The 20,351-nt window shown below is 28.5% G+C and overlaps 1 protein-coding gene across 2 annotated transcripts in view; it reads left to right on the top strand.

The window, feature by feature from the left end:
- sff (sugar-free frosting) overlaps window positions 1-20,351 on the top strand; it is a 354,072-nt gene extending 333,721 nt beyond the window's left edge. The window contains exons 9-16 of one of the 2 annotated variants that reach the window (XM_067048531.1): window positions 1,042-1,137; window positions 1,985-2,172; window positions 6,465-6,584; window positions 7,090-7,256; window positions 12,550-12,730; window positions 16,664-16,833; window positions 17,289-17,504; window positions 18,718-20,351. In XM_067048531.1, coding sequence (XP_066904632.1) covers window positions 1,042-1,137; window positions 1,985-2,172; window positions 6,465-6,584; window positions 7,090-7,256; window positions 12,550-12,730; window positions 16,664-16,833; window positions 17,289-17,498 — 1,132 coding nt within the window. In that variant the 3' untranslated portion in view covers window positions 17,499-17,504; window positions 18,718-20,351. Of the gene's footprint in view, window positions 1-1,041; window positions 1,138-1,984; window positions 2,173-6,464; window positions 6,585-7,089; window positions 7,257-12,393; window positions 12,472-12,549; window positions 12,731-16,663; window positions 16,834-17,288; window positions 17,505-18,717 lie in introns of those variants that run through there. The other variant, XR_010843740.1, reaches the window with a different exon arrangement.

Raw genomic sequence — 20,351 nt, 5'->3', positions numbered from 1 at the left:
GAGATTTTATGCATAAGCCATAATAATTCCTACATTTTGACTTCTTTTTTTTAACTTTTTCATTGATTTTTATTTATTTTGTTTTGTTTTTTTTATATGAAAACCTCATCTAGATATTTATCTATGTATAGGTATTAGGTATGTAGGGATTTATCTTTGAAAATATTTAAATATTCCAGGAACTATTCAACTAGGAAGTATTCAATGTTATGATTGCTGCATTGCTTTTTTTTTCTTCCAGAGAAACGTTCATATCTGTTGATTATGTGTATTAATCTTAGATTTGATTTCATTAAAAGTTAATAGGCTGGGCCTAGTATTTAAAGTGAACTATGAAATAGAGAGTGAGCAAATAGGAAGCAGATTTCAATGTTTCCTGTTCAACTCATTTTAGAAGCATCATAAATCCACTCCTTATTAGCTTTCTAAAATAAATAATAGATTTCACAAATGCCCATTTAAAATCATAAATTTGTTCCTCTCCTCTGAGCATTGAGTAGATTTACCTCTACAGATTCAATTTTGCAAAAAAAGAAAGAAGAATCCATAATTTTGGGCTTTTGGCCCTTCCAGAACCAACAATTCAATTTTTTTGTATTTTCTGTTATATTCAGTATGCTTTATTTCATAGGTATGCCTCATTAATTCTTTTTTCACGGGTTCAATATTAATTTTTCATGATAACATTTATTTTTTTTGTAACACAGATACGATTAAAAGTAATTTTCATATTTGAATTGGTCTTCACAGACCTCATTGAAATTATAGAGAAACTATAAATTATAGAGAAACTATTTTATTTTAAAATGTTCCCAAATCCAGTTTTTGAAAACAACAAATTAAAACTGGTCCTATTATTCTTAAAATTAATAATTAGGACAAGCTAAAATTGTACTTTATTTATTTATTAGTATGATTGTGGTTTATTTACTTCATTAAAAGTTCTAAATTCAATTGTAACTCAATATTAGAAAATTATCAAGAATCCTAAAAATAATAGAAGAGAGAAATGCTCAATTAATCTTAAATATTCATTTATAGACACCAAAACAGACGAGGCAGTAACTCATCAAGTAACTCCAATTCATCAATTTCACTCCAACCACCATCTCCTACTGGAATGCAAATACCTCAGAGGTAAGCAAATTTCATATTTTATTTTTATAATATACCTATTTGTAGCGAATGTTTCATAACTTTCAATTTATCATGTAAAACATTTTAAAAATTAATTACTATCTTTCATCACAAGATAAAACTTGGTGATAAAAGATTTTTTTTTTTCTGATTTTCATAAAAAAAAATAATGATTGGCTTGTTCAGTTTAAATGAGATTTTTTAAATTAAAATAATAAGGAGTATTTTTTTAATATATAAAATGCTATTTATTTATACTGCCTTAATCATTTTTCTGGTTTATATTTAATTGCCAATTGGATGAATTTCCTAGAAAATAATAATGTGCAATGTCACTAGTGTTACTATCAAAAATAATAATGTAACTAACAATGGACCCCTTTAATTTTCATCAACCTTAGCTTTGAAAATTGCTTATTGTTACCTTAAGAATAACTAATAGTGAAAATTAAAATGAAATGGAATTAATTTTTTTTTTAATACATGGTAACACAGTACAATTTTTATCATTTGAAAATTTGAATTTACAACCTAAAAATATAATAAACAGCAACTACTGATGAGAGGTATGGACAATTTTTTTTTTTCATTTCCCTAAAATCAAAATAACTCAGTAGACAAATTTATTTCAACCAGAGGGACATGGAAATTATCATTTTTTTATGAAATTCGTCCAGTTACTATAAATATAATTTACCAAGACACTCATTATGATGATTTCTATTTAAGAATTTGTTTGAAATTAAATTTAATACATAATCTGGTTTCAAACACTAGAAATTAATATCCAATATGTAATAAAATTTCATCATAGATGATAAATTATTTCTTTTCTTTGTTACTCCAGACCATCTTCAAGCAGCCACCAGACCAATCACGCAGGTTCGCCACTGCACAGCCCTAGGCCCGTCAGTGTTGCTGCAGCTCCCGTCCTTCAAACTGTCAACAGTACAGTTATTCCACCACCCTCACCTATTCACCTGAGACCACCACAGGCACAGGAAGCCATAGAGCCTCCCACAATTAGCATTGCTGGTCAGTTTACAACTAAAAGAAAATTATTCTTTAATATCTTTTCATTTAGTCGTAATCAAAAATACTATAAAACCATCATTACCTCAGTTATAAACAAAACTATGATAAGCAGAATTTTAAATAACTTTCTACTACTACATCTAAAGTTAAATGTTTTAAAATAGTTTTTATATAATAACAGGTGTGAAGATAAAAATGTTTAAGAATGGTTAGTAAAAAGACCAAAACATATTAAGGTAAAATATACATCACTGCTTTGTTTTAATAGTAGCATATCTGACAAAAAAAAAAAGTTTTTAATTTTATTTTGAATTGGACGTATTCTAAAGATAGTAGTAAAGACTGGGGTGACTTTCTCTACTGAGTTCATCCTACAGACTGTCCCAAAGCCAGTACTGTTGTCACAAAGTTACTCCAGTCCATTTTACAATCTAAGGGACAAATCAAACACAAAATTTAAGAAAAAAAAAGTCTTTTGTCAAATGTTTCACCATAAAGCAAATCAGCAACATGAATAAAATAAAATTTTGATAAATTTTTATCATTATATTATTTACATTTTAAAAAATGTGGGCTCTATGTGGTTCAAAGGTTTTTTTCCTTAATCTTTTTTATTAATATTATGAAATAAAAAATGAACAACCACAATAAACTTGGTTATAATAAAAATAATTATGATTTTCGCCTGTTTAGTCCATAACAATTGATACAAGTTATTCTTCATAATATATATATATTTGTATTTCAGGTTTATGTGAAAAGCTAATTAAAAAACTCAGTGAGCTCCAATGAAAATTTAAATTATATAACTATCGTAATCCTACAAAACTATGTAAGATGTTTTGGCATTAGTTTTTTTAAGCTTGTGTGTGGCACTAACAGCATATAATCAAAGATTATTTTAGTTGGCTGAGAAAAATAATACTGCAATTGAAATTTATACATTAAACAGACTTAATATGCTAATTTGTCATGTATGAAATTGGTGCAAGCAAATATGTTTTGGGCAGTTAAAGGTTAACTACCTGTGGGTAAATGAATCATATAATAATTTAAATTCTGACATAAATTACTGTTGTATTCATGGGGCATTATTTTATTACATTCATAATCTTAGACAAATATTAGTCTTTGTCTAAAATTAGGTTCAACATTTTTGTCTAAATCTTTTCTCTCTCTTTTTTTTTTTTTTTTTATTGTAAATAGTAACTAATTAGGACCTAACACAAAATTTTAAATATTTTATTCTCAACTTCTCCATCCTTTCATTAATTTTTGAATATGTTCTGAGAATCATTACCTTAGTTGGCTTTCTAATTTTTTTTCATTCCCCCCCCCCTGTGAAAGAACACTTCAATAAAAATAATATATAAATAAAACATAATTGTCATTGGCAGCTATTGATTATAGTGTGTTTAATAAACTAAACACTCTTCAGATAGTTTTTATGAATTATAATTTATTTTTATTAGCATTTAGGATTGCTTCACTTCCCCCTGAACCAATCAATTAAATTTCATGAGAATCATTCTTAAATGAATGTTAAAAATAAAGATGACTCATTGGATGAACTTCATCAATGTCTAAATGAATTATTAATGCTTGAATTATCATAATTCACTCTCATCATAATAGATTTATAATTAATTAACATAACTAATACTCATAATGATGTGTTTATTGTTGAAGTAAGATTATATATGAGGTGAAGATAGTTGGAGGTGTAATCAGTGGTTCAAGGAAAACAAATAAATAAAACTAATTTTATTACAGCATGGAATTTCAGGTCTTCATTAGGACTAAGTACAAAAAATACAACCATTAGGGAGTAAAAAGTAGAAACTGTATAACATGAAAATAAGAAAATAACAAATAGTTACATAAATAGTATGGGAAGAAAAAGTTATATAAGTCAATAGGAATAAGTAATAAAAATGACAATTATTTGATGGATAAGGATTCTCATACTTTTTTTTTCTTATATTTGACTTCTTATTATTCTTATACTCCACATTTTCTTTCCATACTCCTTATTTACCTATTTGTTATTTATTATGTTCTTATTACCTTTTTACACCTTTTTTATGTTTTACTCATTAAGTTTGCTATCTTGTTTTTTTTTTAATTAGCCCTGATAAAGGCCTGAAATGCTGATCAAAATGTTGGTACAAATTTACAAGTTTTACTTATTTGTGATTCTTACTCCTCTGACATTATCCCTGACCATCTTCACCCCATAATTAATACTAACATTGCTTTGCATTTAGGAAGATAGTAATACTAATTATTCTAAAGGTGTTGCATATGCAAGTTTTCTAAATTTATTTTGGACTGCTTTTAATCATATAGCACCATTTTTTTGTGATTGTTTTTTTCTTGATTTGAAAAATAAGTATGCAGATCTGTTTTATTACACACATAATCTTTACAATATAATTTAAAAATTAAATGTTTTCAGTAGAGCATTCCAAAATGTTCTATGACATTATGTGCCCTTTCTCTTGTAAATTACAGAAGTGTACTTATTAACTTTAGGCTATATTTTTATAGTAGCTTAGAATAATCAAATTTATATATATAAATTTTCAACATATACTTCAAATCAATAAGTTTTACTTAGATAACCAATATTTTAAACTTGTTATTTTAAGGTCAATCAGTTCAGAATCGTTTATTAAATATAATATTTTTAAGATTCCGTAGTTCCACAATATTCGTGAGTTTGAGATTGATCACTTCGATTGTGAGCTACTGCAAACCTCCAGAATTATTCTACATTTACAAATTGTGTATTTGAATATTCATAAAAAAAAACAAAAAAAACTTTAAACAATTACAAGTACAAATAATTTACATTCTATATATAATTAAAGACAATAAAAAACGTACATTCAAAACAAATCTTTTTTTTTTTTTTGTATTTGTGAGCTATTATAAAACATAACATTCTATTTGCACTTAAATATAGACTCTACATTCATAATTCTTGTAAACTCATATTTGCAAAAAAAAAGTATCAAATCTCCATCCTGTAGCTTAAAAAGGTTTAAATTATCATCTGGTTAATTAATTGCAGAGCTTTGTGATACTCAAACTTTGTAATTTTATTGTTTTATTTTATAATACTGGAAATCATTTGGAATGTTCTGTTACCCTTTCAAGAAACAACACACTCTGAGGGCGGAATAGTACATAAAGCTTAAAATAGTCACTACAAATATTATCAAAGATTAAATTTTTGCTAAATGGGCCTTGAACAGTTGATTTAAATATTCTTTCTCACCAACAAAACTTTATAACGATTTCGTAAAGCTTGGTCCCTCTTCAGCCTGGTAAATCTGGATAACTAAACTTTATTTATAAAACTGTATTGAGGTGTGGTTAATATGATCTCTCAGAAGGCCTTGCAATTGTATATTCATATTTTTAGTGTTACCAATGTAGTAAGATAGATAGGAATGAGGTGTAGGCAAGAATAGACACCAGAAACAAAAAAGCCACCATTCTTATGATGTTACTACAATAATGGAGGTAACCAGCCTCAAGAGATTATTAGTTACAAATAATGTTAAGACATTATTTAGGAAAAGGTTATGCTAGTGGAGTGTATCAGTCTCTATACCTGGTGCGTAACAAGTATGTCATGATAGAAGATAAAATGATACGATAAAAGAATAAATCAGTCTTCAGTACTTGTGGAAGTATGGAAATAAAATGGATCAAAAGAGATTTAAATAGTGAATTTATTTAGGCTCAACCAGGAGGTTTCTGCGAATTACTTTTAATGATAATATATACAACAGTTTGGTATTTACAATGTTTAACAATTTTATATGCATTTATACAAGGTAATAAAGAAATTTTATGACTTGATTGAGTTCCTGTAGGGTACACTGGTATTCTGAGTGGGTTCTTATCATTTATTGCTAGTTTTCAATTGTATGCCGTTAAAGACTAAAGATATATTATATTTCCAACTGTTAAGAATATTCATCAAATCCTCTTTTTTTTAAAAAAAAATACTAGTCATTATACCTATTGGTGTGAAGCTATTTTTATGTTTCATGATTATATTCTTTAGTATTTTTTTTTTTTTTTAAATGAGAGACTATGGGCAGATACCAAGTTTTTTTTAAACAACTTTCCCTTGCAACAGTAAAAGCCATAACATCAGTTTTATATTAAATAAAATCATGCTTCCCTTTATATGAATTATAGAATAAAGAAAGAAATTTATATATTTTTTCATGGACATTTATTTAAACTACTATGAATCTCTTAAAACTTTTCAGGTACACATGTTCTTGTTCCCCCAGGATCTCCCCACACTTCTAATCATTGGAGGACAAGGTTAACTACAATAAAAAACAGCTTTCTTGGATCTCCGCGATTCCATAGAAGAAAGCTACAAGGTAATAACTAGCTTAGATTAATTTACTGCCTTGAATGTGCATTTTTTCTTTCCATGAGAACAACTGAATTAATTTATATATTATATATAAAATGAATTTTAAAAAATAAAAAGAGATGAAAACTGCTTTGTAATCTAAATTTTTGGAACATAGTATGCTCTGATTGATTAAAGTATAATATTACCTCATTAAAAGAATGATAAAATGACAATTACTTCTGGACATGGGATAACTATTTCTGATTTTTATTTATATTTTTTTTTTTGGATATTTAATATTATTATTGTATTAATATTTTTTAAATTTGAATAAAATCCTAATTAAAAAAATAAATAATAATAATTTTTAGTTGCTATTTTGAAATAGTCTGTAAAATTATTATTCAAAATTACAATAATTATCCTAAAAGGAAACTCTAGTGCGATAAAAGTATTTATAAATAATATTTTTTAATTTTTTTCAAAACATTGTACAATTTAACATGTATTTTCCCATCATGTTCTAGCATCCTCAGAAGAAGTTGGACTCACTCCCGAGTCATCACCAGAACTTACGAAGAAGTCGTGGTTTGGAAGCCTCATGACATCAGAAAAGGATGAGACATTGACTGTATTGGTGAAGGGAAAGCCGCTTGCGTCCGTGAAGGCAGACCTAATACACGCCTTTCTTTCGGTATGGTACCATTTCCATTCCCTTCAATATTAACACCAATTGCCAAGGTATTGTCAAACAATGGTAATCATCAAGTTGCTTATAATGTTTCACTTCACCTTTCATAATATAAAAAATATACATGAATTTTTCAATATTAAACTAACTCAATGGGTGATTTTAAGCATTTGTATTCTAATTTTGTTTTTATTAATTAAAACTGTTTCCTTTTTAAAATATCTCTTATAAACAAATTCGATTTATTTTTATACTGAAATTGCAAACTAGGATTTAAATTACATTTTAATTAGATTTGATTAGGAAAATATGTAATTGTAAGTATTTAAATGTTTTTGAGTGCAAACAAAAGGATGTAATTAAAATAATATTTAGTATATGAATAAAATTTATTATTTACCCTTTTTAAAGGGAAAGGGACAGTCATTTAATGACATATACAGAAATAAGCACATTACTATTTTTAGTACATTGAATATTTTGTTGAAAAATTTTGTTCAACATTATGTTTCATTTAATGATAATTATTATAACCATGTAATTTTATTTTTGCAGACTATGAAGCAAGTGGTATACTGTTTATACAATTGTTATGATTGCTTGTAACATAAATTATACTTATGTTTTCACTATGTTTATACCACATCAACATTATCCTTGCATGAAATTTATCTACCCTACCTCTCATGATTTCTTTGTTACCAATATATAAACAGAGGCTGTACGTTTTTCATTTTTTTTTTTTTTTAAATGGTAGTTTATTCATTTATTAAACTTACTTGTCATATTATCACCTCGTTTTTTATCAATTATAACTATCCATTTGTCAACAGTTCAATGTATTTCAAAAGCCATGAAAATATGGATAAAAAAAAAGGGAAAGATATTAATTTATGTATTTGTTCAGCAAATTCTGTCAGAGACTAAAGGGGAAAAACGCACAGTTTGCTTATATCCTGGTATTATTAAACAATTACGTATATATGTATTTACTTCCACACCATCTTGTAATACCTCAATAATCTTTTTATTTAAAAGAAAAAAACTTATAACTAAAGCATCAATAGCAAACTTGATCATTAGTTGTCAAAGTTCTACCATCCCTTTTCAGTTTACTTACTAAACCGGTGCTAAAACTCAGAGTTAATCAGGGCCTACTGTTTTTTTTTTTGTTTTTTTAGTTTTTTTTATTTGATTGTTTTTTAAAAATTTGTTTTTCATCTGAAGGTAGTATATCCTTTCTTTAATTGATTTAAATCTCGTTACCAATTGGGAGATGATTCCCCTCATATCAGCTATAATAGATAATATGTTGCCTTTTTGTAAACATGCAATGGCTGACTCCTGGATTGCAGTTATATCCAGTTTGCATAGGTCCATAGGTCTAATTAGGTAAGGAGCTGTAGAAGAGTTCTCAATCTACATAATAACAACTCATTCTAGTTTAAAATCCATTAAAATGTTTATTGTTTAAAACCCATTAGATTGGTACCTTGTGATTTTCTTGATATCAGTTCAGCTTGTTTCTGGGAAAATTTCCAAATAAGAAAAGCAGATTAAAACTTATCCACACCCTCCGAGTCAGAAGGCAATTATGGCCCTTAGCTTAGACCAACTTTTGAGTTGTCTTGCTCTAGACAAGATGCTGCAGTTCTCTGCCAAACAAAGAGATGTTTCCTGCCGCCAGACAACCCTTGTCTACATCTTCTGGAGTAGCCATTCACTGATTTCATATTGTATTGACTATCTAGGAGAGAACTCCTATTCACTAGGGTTGTTAATATTGGGTTGTTAATTATATAAGATGGGTATAAGGTTTTTTTTTTGTCTGTGGCGAAAATAGAAGGAATTGACATTTTTATATGGACAATGGGTTATCTAAATTTAAATTCCATAAAACCAAAATAATTTTTTTTTATAATTAAAAAAAAATAAGGAAATGAATTGATATAAATTTAGACTATGTTTCATTCAAAAACTACAGTGTTATGCTGTTTTTTATTTTTTTAATTTGTTGAAATATTTGGGACTAACGAGAAGAAGTTCTTCACTTTATTTTATTTTCTCATAAGAGAAACTTTAAGTGATCCAGTTGATCCTCTGTCTTACAAGATCTGGGATTAAAGCTACTAATTTTCTTTCATTAAATTTGGTGTTTGGGAATGCCCTTAAAGGGCTAAATATCTCATAAGTTTTTCATGTTCATATTAGGCTATTGGATATTAGATTGTTATTTATTTTTCCATTCCTTGTCATTTAATTTCAATTTTTTATTATTTAAAAGCTTATTTTTTACTTAAAATGTTGCTGCGCCATAATCTATACCTATCCTTTCCAAAAAAAAAAACTTTTGAAAAGCTCTTGAAAATTAAACCAATCTCGCTGTAGGTCATAGTTGATCATTTTACACCCAAGATACTTTTCAACTATTTAGAAATTTAATTTTTTTTTTTTTAATTTCTTTATGTATTAAATTGTATATCTGATTTTACAACGGATTAATAAATACATTTTTATATCGGCATGAACATTATCTTCTTTTCTTCCAAGTTGAAATCTTATAATCAAGCTTGGCATGCTGCTTTGTAGACAGTCAGTATTTCGACAGTAATATCATATTCTCTATTTCAAAAATTAATGTAAACTGTGTATGATTTTATTTATTTAATGCTTAACTCTTGTCTTCTACCTTCTTTCATTGCTTTCAATCTCTGCCTCTTTTTGTGAAATCAGATATTAAAATTATTACATTAGAAAAGCTCATTTATTATCTATAATCATATCTATTCCATTCTAGCAATTTTTTCTTAGTTAGTGAAAGTCCTCTTTTCCAGCTTTGGATAAAGTAAAATATATTATAAAAATAAAATCCATTTCTTATGATTAGGATATCTCACTTTTGAAATAAATGTTGAATCCAACAATACGTTTGTTATTTAAAAATTTAATTGTAATACTCTTGAACATAATGCTCTGGATCTACACCTGTATTCTACTAAAATCTATATAGTGATATTTAGAATTTTTTTTTCTAAATGAAGCAAATGTTTCCTGTCAAAGCTCTGAGGGTGTAAACTACCTCAGAGATTTATGTATCTCAGGCAATATTCTCCTTTAGTACGTCTCTTCTACAGTGAACCAGTGTCTGGAGTTTGCATGTAGAGCCTGATCCATAATTCTTGATCTTGTACCAGCTCCCTGTGTCTATTCCAATTCATTCCTCTCTTGTTGAATGCTTCTTTGACTCCACCATCCCAAGTGTTTCTTTGGTCATTGTTTCCTCCTGAATTTATTTTTATTTTTTTTATTTAGTATTTCTCTCCTTTCTTCTATTATACGTTTGAGGGTTTCACTCTCAGGTCACTACTGATTTTATTCTTCCTGATTTTTTCTCTTTGTGTTTTCTTCATTATCCTCCTCAGTTACCTCATATCTGTTGCTTGAATTTGGCTTCTGCATCTTGAGGTAATGCAGTGAACACCAGGACTCACTGGCAAATGTCAGTGAGTATATAAATGTCAGTATGTACTTTGTTAACCTATCTTGTTATTTCTTTCTTTTCCAGGAAACCAGCCTTGAGTGAGTGGGAGCATTTCCTGGCCAATTTTATTCTTTCTCTGATTTTTCTGTTTTATTCTTTCTCTTGTAAGCTGTTTTCATTAAGGTGGGTCCTCAAGTACTTAGGGTATCAGCCTCATTACTTGCTTCAGCTCCTCTCCCTTTAGTTGTAGTATTCAGTCTCCTCTTTCTATTCTCATTATTTTGGTTTTGCTTGTGTTAATCTCTATATTTAACAGCTGAAATTCTTCTTGTAGGATTCTGAGGTTGAATTAAAGGTTGTTTCCATGTTCCTTCTGGGTGCTCTCAAATTACTTGGATGTGCAGTTGTTAGTTCCCACATTTCTGTGTTTTTATATAAATCAGGTATGACTTCATCAGACCTATTTCGATTTTGTGCTCTTCCTGTGCTTTGAAGATGTCAATCTTTCTAATCTTGTCAAATTCTTGTGTCAGAATGAAACCAGAATTTCTTTGTTCTTATCCAGTACCTCTCTGGAGAGCGGTTTCATTACAAATATTAGGTCTAGTGAACTTCTTAATGTCCTGATGCCATATTGTTCTAACACACTCTTGATGTTCTCCTCAGCCATTTTTCTAGGATTTTAGAGTACACTTGTATACTGAGTAATGAGATACTTTGATAACATTTCCTTTAATCTCCTTTCTTATACATTAGTATTATAAGTGACATTTCCCATTGGGTACTTTTTTCTTTTCCACATTACGTTTAACAGATGTTGAATTATTTTTTGTCTTTGTGTTTCCATACTCTTCAATATCTCTGGAGTGATACAATTGATACCTAACAGTTTACTCAGTTTGTAGGTTATCTATGGCGTCTGCTATTTCCTCTTCCTTAACAGAGTTTTCTTTGCTTTACATATTTCATTATACCAATGTTATTTGCCTCTTATTGTAAACTTTAGGTAATATTAAAATACAAATACTGTTTTTTTGGTAGTTTTTATGATCTTAACCTCCAAACTTTGACAGTCTCCAAATTCTTGGACTTGAATGACGAGGGTGTGGATTAGTGTGTTGCAGGTCTAGATCTGGTATTTTGGAATGTATTCATTCATTTATTTGAAAAAGTAAATAAAATAAGTGTATAAAGATATATTTTTAAGTGTATAATGTTTACCACTGTCAAAAACATACACATTTTACTCCAATAAAGTCACATTTTCGATGCAAAAAAAGTTATGCTGTTATCAATTAAAGTTTTAAATAAAAATCAATAAATCATAACTTTCATATGAAAAAATTTTCTGATTTTTTTTTTCATATTTTTTTTTATAAATATTTCATTTATTTCTATGCCAACAGTCAAAATTTTACTTTTTATAGTATTTGTAGAAAACCTATGCAAATATCAGTAATAAAACTCTTTCTTATTTTATAAACATATATATTCGTGTATATAAGCTACATTTTTCCTAATATTCCATTTCAAAAGTCTTTCTAGCTGCTGGTAATGTTCAGCTATTTTTTTCTTTTTACTTATTCATTAGCCTGGATAGATATTTTGTTGTTCTTATTTAATTTACTAATGCAATAAAGACTTAATATGGTGTTGTAGCGAAGATAGCAGTCATCAGCTTCATGACGAGCTTGGACAGGTCCATTCTCTCCCGCCTTCCTTACTTCCTCTCTCACTGTGTGTATCTTAGTTTCAGGTTTTCTAAGTGGTTCTGACCATCCGGGTCTATCTAATATGCTCCACCTTCTGTTGCAGATAGCAGAGCTGAGCCACAGTGTGTCGAGCCCAATGTCTTTCAGGGTGGAGTATCGACGGGGTGCTACGGGAGCGGCTATGTTTCAGAGGCAAGTCAGGTTCCAGGTTGATATATCTTCAGTCTCAAAGCCTAATTCTCCTAAAGAATACCTCTATGCAGTTACATTCACACTTTTATCTGGTAAGGAATCTCATATCTATTCAGTTAGTTTTATTTGTTCTTTCTACATGCTTTATGAGCACTGGCAAGGCCCACTCATCTGACTCTGACTTATAAATCATTTTCTTATAGTACAAATTAAATATGTAACAATAAAACAAAAAAAGGATAGAAAAGGAGAAAATGAAGTATGTGGCTTTCCCCAACTGGCTTACATTTATAAATGTTTACTCTTTGGATACCTTTTTTCCGTTTAACCTGTCTTTTTCCAACATTCAGACATTTATCTTTCACAAATTTTTAAGGAAAACAGCTGCGATTTGTTCTTGTTTTATAATTAGTGTAAAAAAAAATTAGTTTGACAGGGGAAAATTAGATGCATTTTTTAATTTTAATGAGATTTATAAAAATGAGAACTTGTTTTATCTATATAACAAGTAATTTTATTCTTTCAAATTTTGTATTGTTATTTACTAATATTAGTACTTTCTTGCTGTTTTTTGAGGAATATTTTATTAAAAACATTGCTAAAGCCAGACCTTCAATAATCATCACAATTGTGATCAGATTCCATCCAGTTGTACTTACCTAGGATATTCTAAGAGTCATCCCAACTCCTTATATCCATTTATTTCTTGTCTACCTCTTTTTCTCGTTCTAAAGAGAGGTTTTTTCAGTAACTTTCTGAGCAACTCTTCTTCACTAATGTTTGCCATATGCCCTGCTTACAGCACTCTACCCAGTTTAATAACATCAACAACATTTTGCTCATTAGATGAATCGTAAATCTTCTAATTTATATTCTCCTCCAGGTTCCTTCCACCAACACACCTGCCACAAATATCCTCTGAAGAATGATCCACTCAAACACAAGAAGATTTGATTTTGTTCATTGCTCTAGGTTGTAGTCCAAGATTCCGACCCGCATTGGGCAGATTATGGTTTTTTACAGATGTTATTTTGTTCGTCGCATGAGCACGATTTCCTAGGCCATAATAGCATTGGTTAGCACAAATTATTTTATTTCTAATTTCAACTTCTAGCAATTATTATGGTTCACGATTGAGCCTAAATCTGTAAAATCTGTGCCAGAGTTGGCCAAAATTAGCTATAATTGAAACTAATAGCTAAAATTGCCATTTTATTTATCAATGGTTCATTGATGAATAAGGGTTGTATCCATGACAATATTACCTATTGTTTTCAACTATAGCTATTTTTTTCCCATCTCTGGTCTGTGCATTGTTCAAATGTTTAGTTCTCAAAGGCCACCGTGTCATTGAGCATAGGTGGGTCTTCTGCCACCAAGTATTTAGTTTTTGTATGATTCACCTCAAACCCAAATCATACTCCATCAATTTCAACTTGTGTGTACTCCTTTAAATGGATCAAAAGAACTGATTTTGAATTAAGGCATAAGAAATGTGAAAGAAGGCTAGAACATTTGAAGATGCAGACTTGGAGTCATTATTGAATGATGATTCATGATAAATGCAAGAGCTTATAGAATCTTTCTACAACAAGCCAATTCATTACAGAATGGTCAAAATGGTCCAAACACAAATAATTATATCCAAGGGATGTGGAAAAGAAATTTTTCGTTCCGTATAGCTGCTCCAAAGGGAAAAGAGTACTTTGAACAAACAAGCCATACATCAACATCTTTGCTGAAGCCAAATATTCATGGATCAAAGCTTAAAGCTCTTTGCAATATTCTGTTGAGGAATTTAGGGAAGGATTTTATAAACAAAGACAAAGAGTGTATGTTTTCACTAATCGACGCCATGACCAACTGCCTGAGAACAAAGCAGCATGACTGTTTCTTAGTTCCCAGCAGTATTATAGTGTCGCCATCTACTGTTTTATTTACAAACTAAATAATAAAACTTATGTTCTATAACAATTTCCTTCCTAAAATATGTTTTATTATTCCCTTTTATTTATTATTTTGTTTATACATCTTCTTTTTTTTTTACTTTTCTATTTCACATACTACACCTACTTCAATTTAATGTTTCACAAACACTTCATCGAGTCCTAGGTTCAAACATCCCCAACTGGTCTTCTATCTTTTATAGATGATTTGGACTTCTCTTCTTTCGATTGCACCTAGACTTTTCATTGTCAGGATTATAATGTTCATCAAAATCCCCTCTAATGTCATTATGAACATTTGGTTCAATAGAAGGTTTAACAATACTCAATGCATCACTAAATCCCCTTTTCTTTTTGAGTTTCTTCTTCTTCTTTCTATGAGTATAATTCTTACTTTCTTCTTCTTTTGTTACTTTTATTTTCATCAATACTTCACCGCTATCACCATCAGGACTTGAATCACAATTTAATTCATATTTAAATGATCTTCTAGTATCTCCATGTTTAATATCAGTTAATAGTTTAGGTGCTTTGGATTCACAACCAGATTTTTCATCATTTAATGTTTGTTGTTGATCAGATGTCACTTGTTCTTTTGGTGTAGGAACTTAGTTTTCAAAATGTCCATCACTCTCTTCGATGGTTCCTTCCTGGGAAAGGATGACTTTATTCTCCTTTTCAATTAACGGTAATTAATTAAAATTAAAAGGTAATTTTGGAATCAAAACATTCTAAAAGTTAGGATTGTTTTTATCACTTTTGCTGTGCGTCTTCATTTTAATTTTTCCTTAATGAGTTTTATCTGTACTCCTCCCATTTTTCTTTGTTTCTCTTGTTCCTTCCTCCATCAGAAACTTATTATTTCTATTGATTGCACATAAAGCAAAATCTTTAGCCAATGATGCTCTATGCTATCTTCTGGGTTGAAGCTTTTGTGTATCCGAGGGTCCATTTCTCCTGTGTTGTCTATTACTTTATTTGTTATACCAGCATTCCTTTTTAGGTGACTTTTTTCTTCTGGAACACTCTCAAACTTCACTCTTAATTTTACCCAAACATTTTTCGCTCACTTTTCACCTCTAATCAACGGCAGTATGTCGTCACTAACCATTAAAATAATAGTAGCGATTTTTTTTTCTTTTCCAAGCTGCATCTTCTTCAGTTGGCGGATCTTTTTTTATAATTTCTTCATATTAGTCCTTTGCTTCTAAGTATGCTTCAATCTTCATCGACCAGATCCCATGACTTTCTGCAGTAAGCTTTTCAATGTTGAATAATGTGGTGTCCATATTCCTTTGTATTTTGATTTCAGCAGTTAGTCCTAAATAAAATCACAAAGCTTATGTATCCATTATTATACGTAAATTACTCTTGTCACTTAACCCCTTTACGCACCGAGATAAAGACAAAAACAAAGAGTGTATGTTTTCACTAATAGATGCCACAACCAACTGCCTTGGAACAAAGCAGCATCCCTGTTCTTTTGTTCACAGCAGTATCATAGTGCCGCCCTCCACTGTTTTATTTACTAACCAAATAATAAAACTTATTATCTACAACATATTCACATTCTGTCAGAAAGATGGGAAGTATTAGTGGTTGTTGATAGATCAAAATTTGAGTTACAAATAAGTTACCATTTTTACAAAATAAAGCTCCAATTTTCATAAAAAATCTTTTCAAACTTACTTGTACCCCAATGTTACAAATGGATTGTTTGTATTTAAAGATAGTTAAAGGATTATCAAAATTATTGATAATCATTAATTATTGTTAAAATAAGGTAAACTATAGGTTATCATCAAAACAAACAGCAATAATGCATTACCACCTTCAAAAAATATCATTCTTTCCCAATAAGTTAATTATATAATTTTTTCTATCATTAAATGTTAATTTTGGACAAATAAATGAAAACAAATTTAAAATTTCTCCTCTCTCCATTAAATGAAAGGGAAAGCTGTTTGTTGATTATTTAATGCACAAAAATATTAAGTGATATAAATAAAATGCATTTTATTGACTGGTTTATTGGTTTTCATCTTTAATGTTTTCCATTATTTCATTTATTAATTTCAGGTAACATAAGAAGGTTTAGAAGGGTATGTGAACATATCCAGTCCCAAATTTGTTCAAGACGACCTCCTTCTTCACCAAGGGCAACAAGGAAATTTGCAACAGATCTGTCTGAAAGTAGCAGTTGTGGAAGTGACACTTCAGACCGTCTCTCGCCGTACCCAACTAATAGGGTAATGTTCTCATAGCATTGTCTATCTTTGTTTTTTGTTTTGTTTTTTACTGTTCAATTATTTATGGAAATAAAATTTAACCAATTAATTATTTTTAAGGATTTGCCATTATGATTAAACAAATATTATAATAATAATAACTTAAATTTCATTCTTGATAAAGCTTATGTTCTGTATTAAGTTTTTGCCCAAGCTGTGACTACTGACATTTTAAATAATAAATTGTTTGCTCTTTATCTTTATCCAATTTCACTTAAATTTTAGTTGTAATCATATAATTTTGAAATCTACAACTTCCTAGACGATATATTTAGCAAAAATAAATTTAAACTTTACTTATGTGTTTCTTTACTTCCTGAATATAATAATACAAAGGATTGTTATTTTGTACATACCTCATTTTAAAAAAAAAATGTTTATTATTAGAGTTTTGTATTTTGCTATCTATGTTGTAGGGAGAGTCTGACATTGAGTCAGAGACTTGTCTATTTGAAATGAAAAGTATGGGAAGAGAAAATGGCCGAAGGAGAAGTAGTTCAGTAGTAACAAACAACAATAATAATAACAACAATGGAGCAGAAGAAAAGTCTAGTCCAGATGTCGTTCCTCCCCTTCCAATCAGATCAACATCTGAAAGATCGTCCGTAACACAGCAACTCCCTTGAGAAAAGGTTTCGTTAATACTTTATATAAGGTGTAAACGTCTTTTCATCAACCCATTTGCATCATTGCTGTAGATTTGAGTCCTATCTACCTCAAAAATCCAATATTTGGTATCAAGAAGCAACAGTATTTGTTTGCCGATTGTTCTGTCTTATGATACAAATGGGTTAAATGTAGGGTTGGATTGCTTATCACATAAAAATATCAACTATTTGTCAGTTTACAAGATATATATTTTTTAAACCCTTTTATTTGATTTGAATGCTCTTAATGATTTGTTGATAATTGCTTCTTCCTTTGCTGGCTAAGAATCTTGAACTGTTGAGAACTTCCGTTTTTATTCATAGCAAATATCAACAGTTGAAAGCGCAAGCTATTTAAAATAATTTCTTATAATTCACATAATGAAAACTTTTATGTAAATATATTTTCAATTTAAAAAAATTGTAAATTTTTTATCAATACATAAATATTTTTTTGTTGAACAAAAAAGTTTTCAATAAAAATTACTAGGTCACTAAAACAAATTTTTATTTTTTCAGTGTTTAGAAGTTTAATAACTGGCTCAGTTTCATGAAAAATTATTTTATTATTCTACTATTCCATTTTTAAAACATAAATAATTGGTGTGGATAAAAATAAATAATTTTCAATATAATTAGTTCAGAAAAAATAATAATCAGATTTATGCTTATATATTTTTTCTTCTTCTTTCAACCACGTTTCATTGCCATCATTGTCGTATTTTAAAGTTGCTACAACTGAAATAATTAATACAATTAATTTTCACAAATAAATGAAACATAATATTAGTATAAAATGAAATCTTTATATGCATTGATTTTAATAATAAATAATAAAAAGATTTTTAGATAACATATTAATAAATTTCAGACGTACGAATTTGATAATGGTTTGAAATGTTGTTGAAAGAAGACAAAAATACATAAGTACTCTAATAATATAATATATAATAGTATACTAATATATAATTAATCTAAAAGGGTGGTAATTATTAATTTTTCTCAACTAATTATACTCAGTAATAAAATGAATCCTTTTGATCAAGTTGTTTAAATAATTATCCAATTATTCTGAGCTTCTGATTAAAACCAAATACTATTTCTGATTGCGTTTAGGAACTAAATATTTCCTTATATTTATTTGAATTTAAGTTATGCTCGTTTTCAAATTTAAAAACTTTTAATTTATGTTAAACAGGTGAACTTACTAGGATTTTTTACTAAAAGGCATTCCAATGCAGAACCTAAGAGCTACCAGCTTCAGAGGATAACAGGAACTGTTTAATTGTTAAAAATGATATAATGAATATTTATTAATATATATCAAAAAGAAATATGAATGTATTTTATGCACACATTATATTTTATTTAAAAAACTGTAAAACATAGAACTTTATTATGTTGCATCTCCAAATTAACAGTGCCATAATTTAGGTTACCTTTTTAAAATACATAGTTAGAAAAACATTGATATTTGTTTGTGCTCATTAAATCTCGAAGGTAGTTAATGTTTACATTAATAAATAAATTGTAAAAAATAGTTTTAAGACATTCGATAAGGATTATTTAGTAACTTAATTTATAAGTAGTGTATTTTAGACTCGCAGATTTTTTCACTCGGTCCATTAGTTGTGAATCTATCTGTTATTAAGAGGAGTGTAAAACGAAATGCCAGGAGGTAATCCTAAAATGAAGACAAATACTTTCTCTTACAAATTAAAAAAAATAAATGAATTACATGAATGATATGTAATTAATTATAAATATCGTCCATGATAAATTAATATTTATTAAGTATATGGAATTAAATAAGATCCTTAATGTGGTTTGATGGCATTTTGATACTTGGTTTTTAAAAAAAATAATAAAAAAATGTGAGTAGGGACTCAAAGTTGGCGGAAAGACGATGTGATTCAATCAGAAATTACAGATCGGTGTGCGTGAAGTGATATTGTGTATATATAAGTTTAAATAAAAAAAAAAGCCTGCTCTCTGATTTGCTACATACAACTTTTCTGATATATTTTATTATTAACACTTATTAGTACACCAATAATAAAGCATATCGATAAGTTCAATAATATTATTGATTATGTGTGATAATAAAAATTGTATGTAAGATTTTTTTTTTTTTTTTTTAATGATTCCTGTATACACTGTATGTAAATTTTGGAAGATAGCTCTAATGCATAGTATTGTACTGGCTTGTGCTCCCTACCATGTAATGGGGAAGAATTGTAATTTATTAAATTGTAATTGAAAAATCATGAAATGTAATATGTAAAAAAAATACATATAAATATATATATATATATTGCAACAATATCTAACTTAAAATTGTCAGTATATTTTTTATTAAATTAGCTCTTTTAATTAATTGGAAGTTATTTTAAATTAGATGGGAACATTTTAAAGTCTGTAAGATGTATAATATTTTAATGAGAATGTTATTATTGTTGGAAAATTGTTGAGAATCAATGGGTATTCCTAATTACTTTACCATTCCTTCCCACACTCACATTTTCCTTATAGATTTTCATTAGATTATATCAAATAGATTTTTTTTTTTAATTTGACATATTTTTTATAAATAAATTGACATATTATAATCTCAATTATTGGTAAATGTTAAAAGTCAATCTTTCAGAGGAAAAAAAATGATTCCATTATTATGAAGTAGATGCTCAGGGCTTCTTTGAAGACCTAAATTCTGGGTAGTAATGTTGGCAGAAAATAAATAAATAGTTAATAACTATTTTTTCTTTCTTTTCTTGGCTGCAGCCTTGATCATATCCTTCAAATTAACTTAAGCTCAATCATCTATACATATAC

The sequence above is a fragment of the Halyomorpha halys genome, unplaced genomic scaffold (assembly GCF_000696795.3).
Source record: "Halyomorpha halys isolate HHAL.00 unplaced genomic scaffold, Hhal_1.1 Scaffold7.1, whole genome shotgun sequence".
NCBI classification, from domain to species: Eukaryota; Metazoa; Arthropoda; class Insecta; order Hemiptera; family Pentatomidae; genus Halyomorpha; species Halyomorpha halys.
The sequence above is the reverse complement of the archived record's forward strand: the minus strand, read 5'-3'. Positions and strand labels throughout refer to the sequence as shown.